The sequence below is a fragment of the Uloborus diversus genome, chromosome 7, assembly GCF_026930045.1.
Source record: "Uloborus diversus isolate 005 chromosome 7, Udiv.v.3.1, whole genome shotgun sequence".
In the NCBI taxonomy this organism is placed as follows: Eukaryota; Metazoa; Arthropoda; class Arachnida; order Araneae; family Uloboridae; genus Uloborus; species Uloborus diversus.
In genome coordinates this window covers 85,308,840-85,332,357 of record NC_072737.1, presented here as the reverse complement: position 1 = coordinate 85,332,357, position 23,518 = coordinate 85,308,840, and the positions used below count along the sequence as shown (strand labels likewise).

General features: G+C 35.2%; 1 protein-coding gene across 1 annotated transcript in view; it reads right to left on the bottom strand.

The window, feature by feature from the left end:
- Nucleotides 1–23,518, bottom strand: part of LOC129226399 (meteorin-like protein) — a 31,717-nt gene that overhangs the window by 5,087 nt on the left and 3,112 nt on the right. Inside the window, exons 2-3 of the mRNA XM_054861000.1 lie at nucleotides 5,942–6,324; nucleotides 2,073–2,129 (exon numbers count right to left, since the gene is read on the bottom strand). Coding sequence (XP_054716975.1) covers nucleotides 2,073–2,129; nucleotides 5,942–6,324 — 440 coding nt within the window. The remainder of the gene's footprint in view (nucleotides 1–2,072; nucleotides 2,130–5,941; nucleotides 6,325–23,518) is intronic.

Sequence of the window (23,518 nt, the reverse complement as noted above, 5' to 3'; positions counted from 1 at the left end):
TGCCTACACAAATAATTACTTGCATTGTTCCCAAAATACGTGGGGTGGACGCAATTGGCCATTCCCTGACTGCTAAGATAACGGGTCTGCGCCCCTTCCATTATGAGCTGGATACACTAGCTAGTTTTCCAGTAGGGGGGGGGGGACTGGGTATGAACGCAATGCATTTCATAGGAAAAAACCCCATCAAAATACAATCAAAATGAAAAATTACATTATGTTTTTAAAATGCAGGGAGGGTCAATTCCCCCCCCCCCCATTGGTTGTCTAAATGACGGACCTATGAATACACCATATACCCTTGCACTTAGACGTTGTCGTCATTATCCTCCATCATTTCGGTTGAACAATTAAAACTGGTGTTTAAAAATACTTCGGACTCTGTTAAAGAAAATTCACGATGATCTATTAGATCAATGATTGGTTCTCACTAGTCTTACTAATATTATATATGCGAAAGTTTGTCTGTATGGATGGATGTATGGATGTATGGATGGATGTATGGATGTTTGTTACTCTTTCACGCAAAAACTACTGAACGGATTTTGATGAAACTTTACAATAATATAGCTTATGCATCAGAATAACACATAGGGTAGTTTTCGTCCCGTTATGGGGGGCAAAACCCCCTTAGGGGGGCAATAAAACACAATTTTTGTATAAATTCTCTAACATTGGGATGAAAAAATACTTGCACATATTTACATTATATGTCCATCGAAAGCTCTGATTTTTCTGCTGAAGATGACACCTGTTCGAAATTTCTAAGTAGAATAAAAAACGAGTTATGAGCTTTTTAGATCCATGTTCGAAGGCTTTCCTCAACTCAATACAGTATTTAGTGTATCATCTCAACTCCCTGTCGATAGCGACAATTGTTGTATTGTTGACTTTCTTTGCTTTTCGTGATTGTTCAAGGCTTTTCTCAAGTCAAATCTTGAAGTAAGATTTTTGCACAAGATTGGCAAATAATACATGATTTGGCTGATGATTTTCCATTTAAACGGAACTTTAAAGTAATTAATGGTTTTTATTATTATTTATGCTAATTGAACACTTACTCATTATCCAAACAACCAGCAGATCGCCAAAATTTTTGCAGAAAGATTTCCGTAGCTGATGCATTTGGCAGTTTTTTCAACGTTGCTGTTTTTGAAGCCGAAGACTACGTCATAATGTTTCTCAGCTTTCACCATGTAAAGAAAATATCGCCAATCAAAGAATTTTCAAAAGACTTTTTTTACTGTGTTAAATAATCCAGCAACTAAATTAGGCAAATCCATAAACAGCACAAAAACTTTCATTAATTTTCCTTTTTGCACAATTTCAAACAATCACCAAATTTTATTACTTATTTTGGTAACATTTGGGATGAAACTGTTTAGCGCCATTTTATGGTGACCAAAAATATCTCAGCATCTGGCGACGATATCTCTGTAACGAAAATTAATATCATATCGTTTTACAAAGTAAGGAAAGAATGGGGGAGCATCATCGAAGGTACCTCGAAACGACTTTCGCAAATTCGGTAAAATCGCACCAAGAGCCACAATGATTGAAATTTCCCGAAATAACTAAAGCAAGTATAAGGGGATTACGAGCGCAGCTACTTTTTTTTAATCACTTCGTACTTCATTAGCCATACAGAGAAGGTTTTCGACTCCATGTTAAAAAAAAAGTATCAACAGATTAATCTTTTTAAACATGAGAAGATTAATTTCATGTTTTTTAAATTTGTATATGCTTAAATATAGTGCTTTCGTTTCTTAATCAATACTAATTTGTTTTTATACTGATTGCTATTTTAGTTTTATGGGTAAGGAAGAAACTCGATTTTTAATCACGTCAAAAAGATGTGTTTTAAATTCTTTTACTTAAAACAGAAAACAAAAGCAAGTAACGATTTTTTCTAATAATTATTACTGACCCAGGCAACGCCGGGTATTTTTGCTAGTCTCTAATAATTCTTTTGAATTACAACAATCAGGTATTATCGGAACGCTGACTATATAACCTGCAAGAGAAACATAACCATAAATGATTCTTATAAACATTTCAAAAATAAAACTTACCGAAATCGCTAGTGCAAAACAGATAAAGTAATTCTCTTTCTGTACATGGGCGGCAATCTGAAAATAAGAACATAATGTCATTTAAAAAGTAATAGTACACGCACCAACTCTAGAGTTGGGGAAACCTAGAACCTTAGGGAAACCTAACCTGGCAGCGTCGCGATCTTGCGGATCCAGAAATTTTTCAAGGAGGGGCGATTGGTTTTTATTACTTACTACTTACACTATGTTTCTGATTCACACATGCACGACGCACGAGGGCTCACACACACAGGCTTTAGGCGAGATGGGATGGAAACCTTTCGGGTTCAATCGTATGCGAGATTTTCGTAAGCGAGAGGGAATAGACATCCTCGAACCTATTCCGTTCTTTTTATATCACTCAAGGTTTTCTAAATTTGAGAAAAAAATCGCGAAGAATGTTCCAAAAGTCTAACAGTATCAAAAATCGTCTAAAATTGTGTTTCTGCAACTTTAGTTTTGGAAACTTATTGAAGAAATGTCCTTGAACCCCATTCCTTCCAATATACTGAGATAGTCTACAATCGCGTCTTCATGATTTCGATTTTGAAAAATATCCGGAGGGAGACCTATAACGTTTTCTTCTTATATCATCACCGAAAATCGTCTAATATTGCCTTTTTAAAATCCAAATTTTAATAATATTGCCTTTTTTCCAATTTCGAAACATTTTTAGGAGAGAGTTCCAAACCCTGTTCCTCCTCCCAATATCATCAAAATTGGATTACAATTACGTTCTTTTTTTTCCCCCACCGAAACATTGCTGGTCAAGAAAAACTTAAGGGAGAGTCGATTGCTCCCATCGCTCCTCCCTTATGTTGAGAGTAGAATCTGCTTAGATTTCACAATGCTGCAAGTTCGGTTTGCCCCATTTATAGTAATTCGTGAATTCTATTTTGAAGTGTCATATCGTCGCCTCAGAGCAACAGCAAGACATGTAATAACAGAAATAACAGTAAAACACCCACTACTATTACTTTGAGACGACGATATATTGGCGGATTCACTGGACTCCATCAATCTGAAATACGAATTCAAAGAATAAGAATTGCCTTTCAAAAACGTAGAGCAACCTGAGAACGGGCTTTGATTGCATAGATTAGATGGTCTTAAGGACACAATCACTCATAGACTCATGAAATACACCACTAGCTCAGTCATTTCCAGCCGAGGACTGCAGTTTCGTGCTTATTAGCACTCATCAGCACGGCATAGGAAAGTGACTGAGCTGGAGATGGAAAACCTCTTAATGAAGTCAAGAGTGCCGTGCTGATGAGTGCTAATAGCACGAAACTGCAGTCCACGGCTGGAAATGACTGAGCTGGCAATGTATTTCCTGTATTTCTGCTTTAGCCCTGGCTAATGGGCGGTAATTTACTGAATACACTCATAGACTCGTTGGTTAGATGGTCTTTTAAGGTCACAACCATTCATTGACTCTTTGATTAGACGGTCTTACGGTAAAAATGAAATGTCAAAATTTTTATAAGCATAAAGTAGCTTGAAGTTAATTTTTAAATGAACCTTACTAATGAGACCTTAAAATTGTCCAACAGGGATTCTATCTCTCAAAAAATTGTATTCTATCCTATTCCTGTAATGCCCACCAAGGAGGTTATGGCACAGACTGCGCCGATGAAGTCTTTAGGGGGGTAAGGGTATTTTCCTTTCTTTCTTTCTTTTTTTTTTTTTTTTTTTTTTTTTTTTTTTTTTTTTGTGAGAGGTTTCGTTTTGGGAAGCTGCTTAGAATTTTAAAGATTGCGCTTTTGCACTTGAGGGAGGGGCGGGACAACCCTGCCTATACAGTTATAATTACATTTTATAAAAGGTTTTATCACATTTTATTTTTTGTTCTAAACCCAGGTAAAACACGAATCTTAATTTTACACACCTGTAATAAAACAATAAAATCATGAGTTGATGCTTCAAAGGGCTTTTTTTTTTCGCATCTCTCAGCATGAACATGTGACACTAGAAGATGGGAAAGTGCGTATGTAAGCTGATTCGATTGGTTTCTGAAACGAGATGGCGATTGCGGGGGGGAAGGGGGGTCCCAGTTGAGTTCGTCAAAGGCGGGGAGCAAGAAGAACCAAGGCTTCCATGCAGGAGGTCGGGCGTGAGGCTTGAACTCCACCCAAAACAATTTTCATTGTTAACGAATTCCATTAAAAATCTTTTTGTACCGACCACGGTTGGCAATCCGATACGAACTGAAGATCTAGATTTTGAGGTTGGCTCACATTTCCATTATAAATCTTTTTGTACCGACCACGGTTGGCAATCCGATACGAAAGACCTAGATTTTGAGGTAGGCTCACATTTAATTCGTATTTTGATCACTAATTCTAAGTGGCCATTTTGTTTGTGTGATTGTGTTACGAAACGGATTGACGGATACGAAACGGCGTCGTTTTTTGAGAACTTTCCTAATGTACAATGATTTTTCTCATTTTCTTTTATAACAGAACTTAATGAAACTATAAATAAATCTTAGTTCAACTGTTCAACAATAAAGAAAACGATATAGAATAGCTCAGTTCTTTTTAAACATCATGATCGATTCTGAGCTGATATAATCCCCCCCCCCCCCTCGCCCCTTCTCCTATAATCTGCCTCTTAAAGCAAGGGAAAACTGATCAAATATGGTAGTTTTTCATTTATTTAATTATTTATTACAGAAAATAAAAATATAAGTACAGTGCAAGTAAGTTTTTGCAATTTCTGCTGGTGGGAAACTGACAAGGACGTGAGGGGTGGGTTAACAGTTATACCTAAAAATATGTATGTACAAAATGCTAAAATGATTTGATCACATGTTTATTTTGAATTTCGAAACATTAAAATCAAATGAAATCAAATTGTCATGCCTGTAAACATAACTGAATAAAAATGAACATATTATCTTTTTCACACTAAAAACTACTTGGTAACGAAGAATTCCTAACAAATCTATGGCTAACGATCAAAATGCACCACGGACGTGGCACACAAGACGTGCACAGCACACTGGAGCCATTCATGGTAAATAAGTTCAATTACTAGGAATGTCCCAAAAGTTCGTCGACACTTAAAAAAAATTGAAATATTTTCAGCAAGTGTTTACAAACTTTTGGGACAATTAGGGCCCGACTAACTGAAAGTGAGGCCCAAGGCCCACAATGCTTCGGAGAACCCCCCTCTTCATTCTATCTCTTTAAATCAAACGCAAAAGTGTTAAAATAACGCTTAACATTTATTTAAGGGGATTTTTTTAATTATTTTTACAAAAATGCATGAGTTTTTAATGTTATACATAAGTTTTCGAAAATTTCAGGGCCCCGTAGGAAGATGGGGCTCCAGGCACAGGCCCAGTCGGCCTGTGCGTTAATCAGGGAACAACCTAGTATAATCTATTTTTGTGGCAAACCTAACCTGTCAGCATTCTGAAAGCTATACAGATCTTATACAAATGAGTTTTCCACTAGCATGTGCTGTCTGCTCACGGTTGCTATGATATGGAATTGGCAAACGTCCAGTTAAGACGAGTCTATCTGAATGAGGTGGAAATGTATACAGTTGATGCGCGATGTTTTGTTAATTTCAATGTGACTTTGCTTAATTTAGAGGCTAACATACATCTGCAAAAGCTGGCATCCCTGAAAACTAATAGTCCATTTCCGTCTATAAACCGGATGTCAACCATCCAATCTTATGCGTGGTCAGACCGATGTTTTCTAGTTTTATCTGAAAGTACCTTTGCAAATTTAAGTGTTCTTAACTCATCTATAAAGTTCGATTTTGCTGAAATATTGGTTTAAAAAGAAAAAAATCAACTTCATAATTTGGTTAGTAAAAGAAGAATTATATACCTGAATAAGCCTTTTCATGAAGAGGTTGCAAATCATATAGGAACTGGATCTTCTCTTTTTTTAACGAATCTTGAGGCATTTGAGCTTCAAGGAACAAAGCCACTTGTCCTCCGATCGATTTGTAACACTTAACTTCGTTTTCAGAGTTCGATTCATCACCGTGACCGTACAAGTACCTGAGACTTTGGTGCCCTTCGAGGTACAAAGTAGCTCCAGAAGAGTGCGCGAGCACTTTGAAGCAGGCCGTGAAGTCTTTACCACTGTGGCCTGTGCGCAATATTATACGAAGTGCACCGCGAGGATACTGCCATTCGATAATGCCCTCTTTGCACCTCAGGTAAATAGGCAAGACACCGCTATTTCCTTGGGAAGAATCGATGCCACTGAAAAGAAAAAAAAATAGGTGACTTGGGGTGTAGTTATTTAAAACTAAGAAGAAAAAAAATTTGAGCTGAAGTCAGTGAACCGAATTTATTTAAACTTTTGTTGTTGTTGTGTGCCAGCTAGGCTGGCAATTTGGGGTGCGCTGCTTCACTTTTCCAACTGTACCGTAATTTGGTGTGAAGTCCGATTTCTACAGTACACACATGCCATAAGGACCCGTTTATAGGGTAGGCAACCATTCACATCACAACAACTCATTCACACAAAGAAAGGACAAGGACAGGAGAGAGAAAGTACGTCCATGCCCGGTACGGGATTCGAACCCGGACCTTCCTGTCACAGTCAGACTTCTCTGACCACTAGACAAGGCAGGCGGCATTTAAACTTTTAACAACAAATATTAACTTAGTATTTCCCCCAGGCCTTTTTAGGAGCACGTGCCTTTTCAATGTTAATGTTCGATGCGCCCTTCCCTCTTTTTTGCATTTCTGAGAGCGCCCTCTGAAGTTTTGACAAAACTTTCTCACAAAGCAAGTCTTTTTGGCCATGACGGTATTTCCCTCGTTTCTCTTAGGATTTGATTTGAATCTGAATTTTCTGTGTTTTTTAAATTATCTTCTAAACTAAACATAGAAAAAGATTCTTAGTAGAATGCCACATGAAACGATTTAAAGCACAGTGCGGAGTTTCGCACGGGTCCCCTAGTGTTCAATTTAAAACAGGAGTTCTCAACCTTTCATCCTCTGCGCCTCTATTTCAGCATTGATCTGAAATCACACCCACTCCCTCTAACCTCCAACATACATGTCAGTTTGTCAATACAAGAGCATTACAATCGGAATTTGAAAGTGAAGTTGGTCAGAACTTTTTGCTAGATAAAAATAAGTTAAAAATCTTAATAAATATAAAAAAATCTGTACACAAAACTCAACATTACAATACGTTACTCTATTTTGAATTATTCTTATAAGAACATATGAAATGAAGAAATCAAAGAACTTAATACACAACAAAATGTAGTATTCTAGGATCTAGGTTATTAGGTTAGGTTGGCATTATGGATGTGTCGTTCATGAACGAACGGGTCTAAATGACCGACTCCTTAAAATGAGCGGCGCAATTCGATCTCCTAAATAATGAACGACCGTTCTTTTGAACGATGACATTTATTTTACAGCTCACACCAGCGCCGTGTCCACGGGGAGGGTTTTAAGGGTTAAACCCCTCCCTTGGGGAAAAAATAAGCAAAATGAAGAAAATGTATATTTGACTTAAATTTACTTTAATGAGAAAGTTTGCGTTCAGCGTTTTTATTTTATTTTAATTTTCTCTCTGAAGTTTTTTGCGATTTACAACTGCTAAAGCCTTACAAACTGATGTAATATTTCGGAAAAAGTATGGCGGACGAACCGCTGAATGATCTACCAATGCAAAGAAAGAATATTGCTTATTGTAAGGAGCTTATGGTGAATTTGGCATATGTTACATCTATGAAGATGCATTAGGGATTGTGCTTGGTTATATAATTTGCATCTGCAAAGAGCTCTTTCTTGTTTAGTTTATTAAGCATTATTTCTGAACATAACAACCTGATATACATTCTACATTATAAAAGAATTTGTGAAGAGTTTTTAATACTCATTGCAATATACTACATAGTAAACAGATTTAATTAAAAAGAAGCAAGCAAAGTTTGATTAAAGCGAATCTGTGAAACGAAGGAATACTTTGGTAACTTGTACAGCTAGAGGTATTCCTTCAAGAATACAGCAGTCCTTACATGTGAATAAACGCCATACTGGGATCGGCAATTTGTCGTAAAACTAAAAGCTGTAAGGGGGTTGAATTCTCCCCCCCCCCCTACTGGTAAGATTACCCCCCCCCCCCTTTATGAAAATCTGGACACGGGCCTGGCTCACACCTTCTCTTTTTCTTTTATTTTATTGCTCAATTTATTTTTCTGAATTTTTATTTATTTTTTTAATCTTTTGGTATTATTTTCACATTTTACATATTCAAAATCATTTTTTTTTCTTTTTCACCTGTGACCACACTACACTTGGGTGTGCAATATTTCGATTTAGAATTAATGCACTAGTTCACGTAAGCTCATATATTGCTCATTATTTGTATTTACTATATCTGTAGCATTGAAAATGTATAAGACATTGCATCGAATTTAATTAAAATCGGTCAAAACTTTTGCTTTAAAGACCCTCCTTTAAAAAAAAAACGCAATTTTTATTGTTATTTGTAAAATAAAAATGATGTCATCGCAAAGTTTTAAAAAAAAAAAAGTCTTCGAATAAGAAAAACTATATTTCTTCGAATCCATACCGCTGCCTTAAAATCTTTGGCTCTTTTTACAAGTCTTATGTCAAAAGAACTTTACCTTAATAGGTTGTAAAACAAATAACAACAAAACACAGCATTTAGAAATCTTATTTCTCTATTTGTCTTCCAAAAATAGCAGCTCATTCATATCATAAAATAAAATAATAAAACATTATTTCCAACAGCAAAGAAGCCGGCACCGTTTAACTCTTGGGCAGAGAAAAAAGTTCCAGCTGAAGTCAGAGGAGGTCAACTGGGCCATTATTCAAGGAGGCAAACCCGGCTCCTTCATCCCCCAATAATTTTCGCAAAAGGGTTCCTCAGCCCACCACTAATTTCATAAAAATGGTTACAATTGTAGATGGATGATGATAAATACAAAATTAACAGTTCTAAATTGCACTTTTCGCATTCGTTTTAAAAGGAATATCACCTTGTCAAAAAATGCAAAGCATCAGTGCGTTAAAGTAAGCTACGATTTTCTAGGCAAGAAAAGATGTATGTAATTACTTTTTTTTTTAAGCCAATAAAAAAAGGGAAAAAATATCAATGGACATTTCGACAGCGCGGTGTTAGTTTTGAATTTTGTATGAAAACACTAACAAACTATGGTGACGTGAGGCAGGGCAAGGGCACCCATATAAGGGGGTAAAGGGGGGCTCAATCCCCCCTCCCTCCTTGAAATTAGAACTTCCTTGCTTTTGTACTTTTTTTTCTTTGCAAAAATGTAAAAACTTTTATTCTCCGGCCATAAATGAATAAGTTACTAAAAAGGAAATGATTTTAATGACTCTAATCTGTCCTGAAATCGGTTTCCATGGAGAAAATACCTTCCTAACTCATGCGGAAAATATCTGAGCCCCCCCCCCCCCCTACAATTTTGCATATGAACGCCTTAAAGGCAGGGGGATATTTCCAATATATATGGAATGAAAAACTGAGTTTTTACCGAATGATAAAATACGAACATGTCTTGTATAGAGGCGTTCACAGGGGGGGGGGGGAGCGGAGAAGGGACACCTGTTGGTCTGGGCCTGAGCCTGAAGGGGGCCCAATCTTTTTAAAACTAGGCGTGAAATATAGGAGTCAACAATATGGGGGAGGGTAGAAAAGTCATTTGTGACGGGCCCCGAAATTTTTGTGCACGCCCCTGGTCTTACACACATATTAACATGAAAGGAGAAGAAAAGATAATAATAAACAACTTCAAAACTGAAAAAATAAGGGGGGGGGGGGCGACAAAAATATTCGCAATATTGAAATAATGTCTCCAAGTTTGTAGAATGGTCAGAAATTTTTTTTTTCCGACAAAGGAATTTTTTGGGAGATCACTGTGATTTCCCGGGACCATCGAGAAGGGATATAAAATGGAGGGAGTGAAGTCTTTTATTCTTAAAGCATGGACACCAAGTCACGTGATAGCTTTTAAAGCCGGCATTGTGTAAAAGAAAAAGGTTTCTTTTGCCAGTTTCCCGCAAAACGTGTCAAGCATTCGTCCTTTCTCAAGTCAAGTGACTTGAAGTCGTTACCTAAGCTTTTGCTAAGCCAATAATTGGACTAGCTCAATCCATTTACTAATTCCTGCTCTAAGACAGGGACCTTGGAGCAGGAATTAGTAAATGGAGGGAGCTAGGCCAATCATTGACTAAGCAAAAGCTTGGGCATAGAGGTGAAGTCACGTGACTCAACAACGTCGAATGATTGACACATTTTGCGTGAAACGAACGGAGGAAATCTGATTTCATCCAATGAATTTCTTTAAAATCTATCACGTGACTGGCGGTCTTTCCTACACGAAAGTCTTCACTTCCTCCATTTTATCTCTTCTCATTGCCCGGAACCTCCAATCTGGGCACCAAAAATGGTGACTCTTCTGAAGGATTCCCATTTGTAGACTGTCAGTGGCGAAATAGAAGGATAGATAATAGAATCATCGATAATAATCGCTAAATTTTATACTTTTAAACACCGGCAATCTTGCCTAGAATAAAAAAGTATAATATTGAGAAAATGGCAGGGCCGACAAGTCATGTCAGGCTCGGAATCGGAGTAGTATAAATTTGACCAGTTTTAGGGTTGGACGGGGGCCGACGACTTTAACAAACTTCATGCCCCCTCCCCTCCTCCCCTTCTTGATCCTCCATACCGCACAACTTGCCTTCGACGAGACACGTGACCTCTTACCTAACTGGCACCGGCACCTGATACTCCACCACCGATAATTTCTCTTATAATAAAAATAAAAAGCAGCTGCGTTCCGTAAATCCCGCCAACAGACACTGCTAAACCTGCGTCCACAATAGTGGCGATGATGAATAGATGTTCCATTTCACAATAAGCAATACCACCTGGTTCTCCTCCTCCCCACCAACCTGACACTCGTTATTGAATTGTACCGGAATGAATGGGACGAAATTCCGTCACGGGGTTTTGTGCGATAGGCTTATTTTATCACTACGTTGAAATTTCAAGAGGTTTTTCGAAATCGAAATACGGTAGAAAAACCTACCTCCGCAGATGTTTTTAAGTTAAAAAAAAAAAAAAACATCGCACACAATAGCATAACTTTTTACGCGATTTTAACTTTTAACAACCGATTTGCAACGTGAATATATTATTATTAAGTTTTTTCCTTTCATCACTTGAGGAGAGGGGGGGGGGGGCGGGGAGGATAGTTTTTCAGTTTGAACAAAGTTGGAGTGGTTAAAAGCTTTTGTTTTTTTTCCCCTTAAAAATTCTAACTTTGCTCTGATATACTGTTCTACATAATAATTTTTTTTAAAAAATCTTTTAATTTTTTTACAGCTTTAAATGATTATGGTAGGCCCTAGCGCCCAGGTAAGCCTTTTGTCGGTTAGGTCTCCGGGCTCCCCTTCCCTCTATAAAATTTATAAAACTTATTCTACTTTGATTTCAAGCCGGGCCCTTAGTTTCTGACTAGGCTGACATGGCCTCTCATCGGCCCTGCCTAACAAAAATTGTTTTTTCATTACATACAATCGAATGAACGCACCTTGATGAACGCAAAATTAAAACAACCTAACATTGCTGCTATTTCAACAAGAATAAAGAAGATGCTCATTGTAGAGACTATGTAAACAGTTCTAAAAGCTTACTAAGCTACTGAAGTGAAAAACCATTTTAAAGAAATTATTTTAATATTTTTTATAAATGTTTTTATTGCAGTAGATTCTCACAAAATAAGACAACAGAAAACTAGAGAATTCTTCCACAAAGTTATACATTTTTGAGATTATTGAACTAATTTTTTTCGATAAACACTTGGCAGTCAAATAAAACTGAACTCTATTCTATACCAATCACTAGGGGAACAAGAATTTTCTTCTGGGGCGTTTTCATTCACGAGTCCTTACCTGTAGATAAATCACATATTACCATACTAGTATAGGCCACATGCTTTTTTTAAATCAAGAATTCTGGGAGGAGAGGCTTTATACCCTTCACGCTGCACCCCTGATGCAGGTACAGTAAGAACCCTCCGAACGGACACCCCTCAAAAGCGGACAATTTTTAATTCCCCAGTTCCAATGCAAATAACATTATTAAACCCCTGTCCTGCGGACAACACTCTATTGCGGACAAAAAAATTTGTCCCATTAGTGTCCGTATTAGAGGGATTTTACTGTGGCAGGCCCGTTATTGAAACCGCAAATTATCTTCGTAAATTACTTGAGCTCGAGTTGAAAATATCAATAGTATACAATAACTTAGGAGGCTGTAATATTTCTTGGCACGGCCACCGAGAGCCAAAGAGGGCCCCTTGTTAGTTTGATCGCCGGGAGGCCAAGTATAAATTCGATTTAACGATACCCGAATTAACGATTTCCTCAATTTAATGATGTATTTCACTAATCCGCATTCTACTGCATTGAATATCAATTGTCCTCGATTAAACGATATCCCTGATTTGAGGAAAACCTTTTCCAGTTCCTTGACCAGGGCCGGATTTGGAAGTGTGGAGGCCCCGGGGCAACGAAGGAGTGGAGGCCCCTAATCAGGGTTCGAAAAGATCATCATATTTTCGAAAATATCCGATACTTTGATCTATATCCGAATACTTTGATATATATGTATTGTATATGTCCGATATTTTCGATTTAAAAAACTTCCATTCAAGTCATTTCGTCAAATAATTTTTAAATTTTTGAGCTCAAGAAGAGAGAGCAAGGATGACCTGCAAAGTTAACCATTTTCGGATTTTTTTTACTTACTTTATTCCTCTTTAACTCATAGGTACAAATTACAAATTAAATAAATAAATAAAATATATATATTGCCACTGAAATGCTCGATCAAATAAAAAATTGATAGTAAATGGATATTTGCAATCAGGGCTTTCTGATATATCGATAAAAATATTATTTTTGTGCAAGCCTTTTTTGTAGAAATACAAAAAAAAAAAAAATAATAAATGTCTGGGAGAAAAAACGTAAAATTTGCTGACCGGTGAAAGTTAGAATATTTTTCAAAAATTTTACTGTGGGGGCCCCTTTGTTGTGGAGGCCCCGGGGCAGTAGCCCCGCCTGCCCTCCCCTTAATCCGGCCCTGTCCTTGACAATCGTAAAACCGGGGTTACACTGTACTTAGATTTCAAACCAGGCTCTTTCAAGAGCCGAGCCCCTAGTTTCTGACTACGTTGACGTGGACTCTCGTCCGACCTGTTTCTTGGAGAAATGCTTTTTGAGCTTTACCAGAGTGAAATTAAAATTGATCGAATACCATAACTTGCGCGTTGCTCGTTGTGGAACATCTTGTTTCCACAAAAGTTCGTTTATCTCGCAGGAAATTTTAGAAAAAGGCTATTTGTTATATGATGTGATTGAGCTCGCTGAAAGGTTCAAGTTGAGAAGATGCAAAAGCAAGGGCGGATCCAGCTTCCGTTTTGAGGGCGTCATTTAAATAAGAGCACGCATATCAGATGGGTTGAATATTCGGGCAAATAAGGGATCTTGAGTTCTCCCCCTCCGTTTTTTGAAATTGAAATCGGCATAATGCAGTTTTATGGTACCTTTGGTCATGTTAAAAGGTGTCATGACCCCATGACACAAGGAAGTACGCCTTGCCTGGATTCACGTTGGTACAAAAATAGAAACATTAGTATTTTCAACTCACTGTATTTAACATCCTAGAAAATTACGTTTTTGCTGAATTTTTTCTGTCAACTGGCAAACTTCAGGAAATAGAACGCCCAATTAATTCTCACTGATATGCCAGCAACTAGTTTTATTTTGTTGATGGTACTTTTAAAGTGACATGGATTGATTTGCATAGGAAGGTAGAGGTCTACTATGCCATGAGAGAGACTCAGTTTCTGTAATTTATTTTCTTTTTTAAGGATCAATTTTTAGGTTAGACGGAATTTCACATTACTCAGGCATAAATATAACTTCTGCTACTCCTGGCTCATGGACTTCATTTGTTAGTAATGAAGTTCTACGAAGCAGAACATAGAAATCATATTTGCTGTCGCTTTTATCGTTAATATTTGCACTCCAGTTCTTTCGCCTCGTTCCTGCCATTAAATCGTTTGTCACTCATTCTTTATGAATCAATTTAAACAACAAAATTCCATCTTTCCTTTACGATCTGGTCGAGTTTAGAAGATCGTTAAAAAAAAGCATCATTTAAAAATTTGACGAAATTACGTTTTCTTAAAACATAGGCTTAAGATGCACGGCGGGGGTGGTGGAATTTCGGCCGAAATTTCTAAGATCCCCTCCTTGAAAATTGTCGACTTATGCCCACGGAAGATTCTAAAATTTTTCGGGAAAACGAATAGCTTGTTAATAGTTCAGATAAAGTTATAAGAAAACACATAACAAGCACCAAAAAATGAGATTGCACAGCGGGATGTAATCATGTAATAAGCAAATAATATGGCTGCCTAAATTATGATCCCCCACCGACGATGAACCGATTACTTCGGATTAAATACATTCACTAAAGAACGGAAAAAGTGCGGAAGGAATACGTTTAATTCGATGCAAAAAAGGCATATTTTCAATAATTGTTCTTGACGACACAACTAAAATATTTTTATTTATATGATTACAATGTAATGAATTGACATTTGAAGAATTTTCTGTGAAATTTTCATTAACTTTCAAGAAGAAATGAGCCATTAAAAGCGTGTCTCCGCATCTCCACAGGAGCCTCAAAAAAAAAAAAAAAAAAAAAAAAGAAAGAAAGAAAGAAAGAAAGAAAGGAAGAAATTAATAATCAATATATTAAACTAAAATTTAAAAAAAAAAAGAAAACAGTTTCATTGCGGTACCCCTCGTAGTCCTAATTCATCACTGGATGATCTGAAATAAAAAAAACCGAGATGATTTTATTAATTAAGTTTTGAAGGTAATAGTTTGAACGTGCTTTAAAATAGCAAAACTTTTTTTTTTTTTTGATGAAAAAAATCTATTTTGCCTAAAAGTGTAAGAAAAAAAAATTGAAAAATCATTTTTTTTCAAAACATTGATGTTGTTATTTGCAGAAAATTAATAATAAATAAACTCATTTCGATTTTTTGATTTCAGATAATCCAATGATAAATTTGAGGAAACTGCAATGATTTTTTTTTTTTTTTTTGAGACGTCCGCGGAGAATTGATGTCAATGGCTCATTTCTTAATTAAAAAAAAAAAAATAGCGAAAATTTCACAGAGTACCTACCGTTCAAGCGTTACTCTATTACGTAACAATTATAAAAATAAATATAACTAACAATTTTATCAAAACAAATTATCAAAAAAAAAAGAAGCATTTTTCGTATTGAATTCACTTTACTCTCTCCTTAACCTTAATAGCTATTAACAGTATCATTAACAAGCTGTACTGCGTTTTAATGGTTATTAACAGTACATTTATCTACTCAGGGTTCATACTCAATTCGGATAAAAAAATTCATGACTTTTCCAAGACTTTTTCAGAACTTCATAAAATTTTTCATGACCTTGTTACACGAAGAGAATAGTACTATTTGATGTAAACTAGACAATTTCCGCAAATTGGCATTAGAAAAACTTACATAACTACCACTACCTCATTGAAGCACTTACTAGTTACTGAAAAAATATCAGTGCACACTGCAGAAACTAATAAATTATTCTTATTTGTCTTTGTCATATAAATTCAAGCAAAATAAAAATATAGTGAATGCAATACACTGATGTTTAAAATGTCTATTAAATATTTAATAAATAGGGCCAAATAGTAATGAATGGGACAAAAATTGAATGAGTCATTACTAAGTTTCCAATAATAAATTTACTTCACAAAAACATTGTCCTTTGGTGTCATAAGTGCTTATAATCACCCATGTAATTTGACAGTATAAGCGTTTATTAAAAGTAAAGCCACGTTTTTCAGTAAACTCATTTTTCTAAACCAGATTTTTCAGCTGGCCACAAGGATCAGTTTTGTGAGCTGTATGTTGGGCACCACTGTTTTAGAGTATTAGAATTCCCCTATTTCTATGTTCTATTGCCTGACTTAAGTCTTCATTTTCTAAGGCCTTCAACACATTGAGATAAACGCGGGTAAATTTAATAATGAATCTTTTACAAGTAGTTGAAATGAACTCTGATGCAATTGAATCACACTTTTTGAGGGGGCATGACAAAATCAAGAATATGCAAGTCCACTACTACAGAATACAAAATGTAAGAAGCGCTGAAAATAATGGTTAATTCAAAATTAGTAACATCCCAGTAGTAAAATCACGTTACAAAAAAGGAGAGCGGCTGTTACAGAAGCAGATGAAATTGGATTCCAAAACTCGGATTTATTTTTGAGATGGTTCAATTTATATGCAATTAGTGATGTAAAATACCCGAGAATTTATTTTTAGGGGTAAATACCCAGGGTATATACCCGGGTAAATACCCAAAATGGGTAAATACCCGGGTATTTATTTCAAAAATTTATATTCAACTAAAATACTTTTCTGTATGTATTCCATTATGTATATATACAATCAAAAATATACAAAACAATAAATTTTTGCCCAAAAATTGTATTTTGATCACATGTTTAAAGAATTATTGTGTGAAACAGCTCAGCAATCTAATATGATATTCACATTAAATGTGTTGGATATGCCTAATCAATGTTGATAGCCAAATTTCAGATATGAAAAGCCATTCTACAAAAAGTAAAAAGATTAACTGGTTCCAAAAAAAGCAAACATCAATTTTTTAAGGTCCTAGTCATTTATAACCCAGTAATATGTCCCTGCATGGCATCAAAATGTAACGAAGTTTATGTAACGTAATTTATTATTACTATTTATTTACCTATATCTTATGCAGAAATTTCCTCCAAACTTAGTTTAATTGTTCAGGTGTATTCTGTATCACACACACACACATATATATATACACACACACATAATATACATAAACATTTAAAATTTTTAATCTTTTATTTTAGGGTTTATGTTTAAAAAAGAAAATAGTCACCTTTTAATACCACCTAATTTTTTTTTTTTTTTTTTTTTGCAAAATGCGCAATTACTAGGGGATTTACCCTGCCTTCGAATAAATACCCAAAAAAATATTTACCTTCCCACCCTACAGGGGAGCAAATGCAAATGAGCAAGGCTACAGAAAAGAATATTGTGCTTTTTTTTTTTTTTTTTTTTGCTTATTAATGAGAAAACTGTTTCTATATTTTCCATGTTATCACTTAAATATCAATAAAATAAATAACACGATAGTCTTAATAACTTCTCAGTTTATTCTCCTAAACATCCCTCATGCTTCTTTTTTTTTTTTCATTTTGGATATGACTAACCTAGATTGTGATTTTGAAATCTTAAAGTTCATAATGAATTGCTTATACTTCTCCAATTATGACATTGAAAAGAAAGATTCTTTGGTTCACGATATGTTTCTTTCATGATTTCATCAAGTCTTTCAATAAAAAAATATTATAAACTATGTAATACATATATGTATATATCAGTTTTACCAATTATTTCATATTTGGATTTTAAAAAAAACAGTCACTTTTTTGCAATTTTTGTAAAATACCCAGTTTTTGGGTATTTACCCAGGCCTTGGGTAAATACCCAAAAAATATTTACCTACCCGCTGGGTATTTACCCGATCCACATCACTATATGCAATGTTACTAAATCACTCAATATTTAAAGCGCTCTCTTAGCTATTTTTACTTTCTTATTGTCCACGACATTTTTCCATGACTTGAAATAAATTTCCATGACTTTTAATGAAAGTATTAATTTTCCATGACTTTTCCAGGCCTGAAATTCGTTCATTTTTTTTCCCCATGACTTTCCAGGATTTCCATGACCCATACGAACCCTGTCTACTATACGCTACCATTTATTTAATGGCAATTTTATCAACAACCATATTAGTTAATGTACACAACACTGTAGTTTAACAGTACGTAATCTGGAAGTTTTCCCCGAACATTAGCTATAACGTGAATTTATTTTTAAGAATATTTTTGTCACATGGAATGCATTTTTCTATTTTAGATTCACAACCACAAGTGCTAAAGGAATTCAAGCGAAAAATATGAAGAGTGAATAGCAGAGAACTTAGGCAGTTTCGGTTGAAAGATGCATCATCATTCGTAAGCCCCGCAAGCCACTAATCCATCCTCTTTCGGAGCTGACCTTTGCCTTCTCACCCCTCAGAACATCATGCCGGATCTCCCCAACGAGCCCCCCTCGCTGCTAGAAAAGAACCGTAGTAAACAACTTTTCGAAGAAAAGCGGGACATTTTTCCTCTACTGCACTTTACGAAGTTATGCGCTCTTTTGCAAAAGAAACCCCTTTTAACAATCACTTCAGGGATTAGTAATGATTTCGAATCTTGCGCGTGGTTGCACTTTTTTGAGCCGATAATTTGAGAATGCTGCTTACAGGGAGAGGAATCACACTTCAGAAGGGCTTTTAACAGCTCAATGGCTTTTAAACTTCAGAAAGGCCGTGAAATTCGTGAAATCTACTTGTTGCAATTCTTCGGCCTTTATAAATGTTTCAGAATGATCTTTTTTTACATTTTTTCAAAAATTCACCGACTCAAGATACCAATGCTCTAGATTAGCGGTCACTAGTCGCCTACAGGTGATAATTCCATTAAAAATGGCGGCCAAAAATGCAAGTCTTAGTCGCCAAAAGTGGCAACCATATCGCTCGTTCGGGAAAAGAGAGCCACAGTACGAAATTTTTAATCTTTTTTTTTATTTTTTCACTTAAAGGGCTTCAAAAATAACGTTATCTTCTTTGGAAAATTATGCAGATGATTTTTTGTTCGAATATTAACCACTGGAGAGCACAGCAAATTTATTTTTCTAACTACAAATAGACTGAAGGGTTTATCTTAAACCGATTCTCCTGTAAAATTTCATTTCTTCGTATTATGACACTCTCTTTCCAAATAAGAAATATGTTCTTTCATTTGTAAAAATCACATCGTCTACCGTGCAACGCAGTAGCAGGGAAGGTGGGGTTGGTGAAAGCACCCCCCAGAGTCATTGGTTTTAACATAATGCAAATTCTAATACAGTAGTTTAGGCACATGAAAAGGCTGTTTTAATAAAAAAAACCATTCAGAAGGTATTTTTGAACAAAAAAAAAACCCTCCAGAAGGTATTTTTGATTTAAAAAAAACCCTTCCCACAAGGTTTTTTCATCAAAAAAGAAACTCTCCAGAAGACATTTCTGGCTGCGCTAGTGGTGCAACTACAACATGCTTCTAATAATGAGACGTTCAGCGCATGACTTCGGTAACGTAATTCAGAGCCCTTAAGTTTATTTTTTGCGCTGTATACATTTTTTTTAAAAAAAAAAGGCTGAAAAGAGCCAAAAGTGGCTACAATTTAATTGTGACTCTAGCAGTCAGTGGCTACTATTCAGAATTTGTATTCTAGAGATTTACAAGATACATTTTCAAAGTCACCCCCAAACATATTTCACATATTGAAAATCGGAAATGCGCCTCAAAAATTTAGTGAGCTTTGTTTTGTACTATAAAATAATAATTATTATAATTGCGTATTACAATACATAATAAAAATCATACAGTGAAATCCCGTCATTACAACGAATTTCAAGGGACCACAAATTTTGCCCGCTGTAACGGGATTTTCGTTGTAACGGAATTCAAGCAAAGTATTGGCAATTATATTGAGAACTAGCTGTACCCGACGCGCGTTGCTACGCCAACAAAAAAATACATCATTACACTGATTTTCATGACAATCGGTTGAACGGGGCAGAAGTTGCTACTCTGCAGTGCCACCTGGTGGCGAGTGGCTTCAATGAGCATATTATGCACCTTCTCCGTGGAAAAATACATATGTATAGCAATTTTCATAATAATCGGTCCAGGTATCAAGTGAAGCCGTGTCTATACTCAAATTTTGTACTCACGCAGTTTGCAAGATCAATCAATCGCTAAAAAAATGAAATAGGAAAAGTTTTAAATCCCCCCGTTGCATGAATAGCCATAAAACAATAAAGAAAGAATTTATTTGTTCAAACTCAAGAAAAATGGCAACAGCTAACTTCTTATCAATGAGATCTTTCACGCGAATTAATTTCTGCAGCCGATAATTTTATTCGTATTTATCCAATGGATTGTGACTTAAATTGGAATAAAAAAGGAACTATCGATCGGATTTTTTTCGAACTGGTCTATAAACATTCCCAGTACCAAAAATAACAAACGGTGAAAGTTTCAGCCAAATCTGCCGGGTAGTTTTTGAGTTCATGGATGACATACAGACAAACCTTCATTTTTATATATATAGATGAAAATTTATTTCGCAGAGACGGAAATTTCGTTGTATTGGTATTCGTTGTGACGGGATTTCACTGTATATATTATAATAATATAAATAATCTTTTACATCAAGGGCGGATTCAGGGGAGTGTCAAAGGGTCAGCTGACCCCCCTGTGGCATGAAATTTATTATGCTAGTTATTAAACTAATTTTTTAGACTAGGAAAAATAGTACATGGAGTCCATGTTAACCCTTTTTTTTTCGTTTGGTTCTGTAAGGTATTTCTCCTCAGCACGTCATTCATTACTCAAAAGATTGACTCGGTTTGTTTACTGGGCTAATGCTATTTTGAGATTTTTGTTCATTTTCAAAGAAACAATATACGTGTCTAGCTTGTTTGCCTAAGAAATAAGACTTTTGATGAATATTTGAGGGAATATAATACACGGCGCACGTAGCCCCGTTGAAAAATTAAGGGGAGGGGAACTCCGTAGCATATGAGGCGGTGCGCCATCCCCCTTGGAGATAGGCACTCCTGCTCAGGGGCGCCAAATGGGAGGGGGTGAGAGGGGGCGGTTGCACCCCCAAATTTTTCACTCAGAATAATTAAAAATGATCAATTCATTTAAGATAACTTAGCAAATCATTTGCCTGCATTTTCAGAACAGAAAAAACTGATGGAGAATAATTGTTTTCCGTAACTAAAGAAGTAATCTCTTCATATGGGTTAAATATTTCAAAATTGCGTACTCTATGTTATGATGGTGCATCTTGTATGAGATGCCGGTACAGTGTAGAGACTGCGCAATTTTTACGCGTAAACTCCATGTCATTTTACATAAATTTTAATGTTCATATCATATTTTAATGTTTAGCTAGTAAGTGTTCATTGATTCCTTGTACTAGAAACACATTTTAGTAACTCGATGTATTATTTGCTTTCTTAGAAACTTTTGTAAAGATATGCTCTTTTTAAAAAACATCCCACATTAAAAAATACTTTCACGTCTACAAATATACCTTGAGGCTCTTTACTTGACAATCTCTGAGTGACACACGATGGTATTCAAGAGTTCAATATAAAAGTCCCCTGGAAGAATTACTGGAAAGTGACCTTTTCAACGATAGGAAATCTGATGTCATTTTAATAGGTATGACTTTGTTTGAATTTTCGTTTACTGCACTTATACTGCGGAGCGTTTTTTGAACAATGCTACACTTTATCACAAAACTTTCAATCCACTAATCATAATTCTTGGATTGACAATTGAAACTTAATAATTTTCGCAGTAATGCATGCTTGAACCAGGTGTGGAACTTTATGACAGAACTTTCCATAACAGTTTTTACTATATGCCAATGTACAAGCGGTGACAAAACTCACATGAAGTTTTAGTCAAAATATTAAATCAATATTTTAAATAAAATGATCAATTCAGTTTCTCAAGAAATTGAGACAGGATTTGATGAGATATATTTATTACTGGTCTTAAGTTCAATATTACGTAGATCGGTTACAGAAAACGAAAAAGAAAATATCACACTTATAAGTAAAATTTATAGCATGAGGGAAGAGGAATTGTTTTGTGAATTGCGACTATATTTTATAATGACGCAAAATAAATACTAGCCCAATTTAAAAAGGTTTCTTGGTTATTTTAAGGAGAGGAATTAGAAGGAAATGTGTTTTCTAACATAACTTTCTTGCTTCCATTGTTTTTTGACCGTTTCAATCAGGTCAGTCATTTGAAAGATTACTTTTGTGTCTCGCTCTCAACTTCATTATTGCCTTATTATTCTTAACATTAAAACCATTTTATTATCACTTCTTGTTAACCAATATGTATTTTATACCGTACAGAGGAAATTCATGTTCAAGAAAATCGACCCCCCAAGCGAAATGCCGCCCCTGCTCTTGCTTAAGTGATACTTTTTTTATGTTGAGGTCGTTGGTCATTGAAACTTAACCCCCCTAACAAAAATTTCTGGATCCGCCCCTGTTTTACACAATAATAATAATTATAATGTTTAAAATGAAAAGCAATTAGAAGTTTTAAAATATTGCATTAGAACGTTTTGCCACTTTTTAAATATAAAGTGTCAAACAGTCTAAACATTAAAAATCATAATACGCATCTCTTCTTTCCCTTGTTAATTAGGAAGTTAGTTTTTTTATGGAATTGCTCACCATCAATAGCGATCACGAAAATTACGTGCTCACCCAACTTGTCTTTTACTTCTCTAAAAAAATTCCATGGAGTGTTTTGAATCATTGAGAAAAGTAAAAAAAAAAAAGAAAGAGAGAGGAAAAGAACACCCTTGTTGCTATCTAGGATGGAAAAGGTATTGATGATATAATAATCTTTAAGTATTATGAAATAGAAATGTTTTAGAAAGGTAATTTTCTAATCGGGTTGTTTAGAATTTTATTTTTGGGTCGCAAAACTTTTTTTTAAACTTTTTATAGGAACTTTTCAAAAAACTTCCCATGACAAAAGTGAATCCTCACAAAATTCAGGAAAAACTTTTCACAAATCTATTAACATCAAAACCATTTCCCTAATATTTTTAATCGTTCATTAAATCATAAAAATTCTTCTATCATGCTTTGTAAAGTTCTTTTACTTTTAAACTACTTTATGGCAATTTAATCGGTGTTACTAGGAGTTGTTTAGAACCATTTTTTGTGTCGTAAAATTTTTCTTTTTCCTCTTTTTTTTTTTTTTTTTTTGTGGCGAGTCTTCACAAAATTCTTTATGACAAAAGTGAACCGTCATAAAATTCCAGAAAAGCATTTCCTAAACCTGCAGACATCAAAATCATTTCCTTTAAAGGTTTTAACCTTCAATAAATCCCAAAAATATTTGGCTACCAGATTTTTTAAACTTTTAAACTGATTAATGAAATTTTACTCGATGTTACAAAACAACAAAAATTTCTTCCTGCATTTTGCTCATCATATCTTTTAAACGATATTTCTGGCATAATCGAATGAATTGCTTCTTGGTGCGGATTAAAGCATCGATTCTTAACATTTTTTAGCAGTGATCCCCTTAAAAAAAATGTAAGGATTCCCCCCCCCCC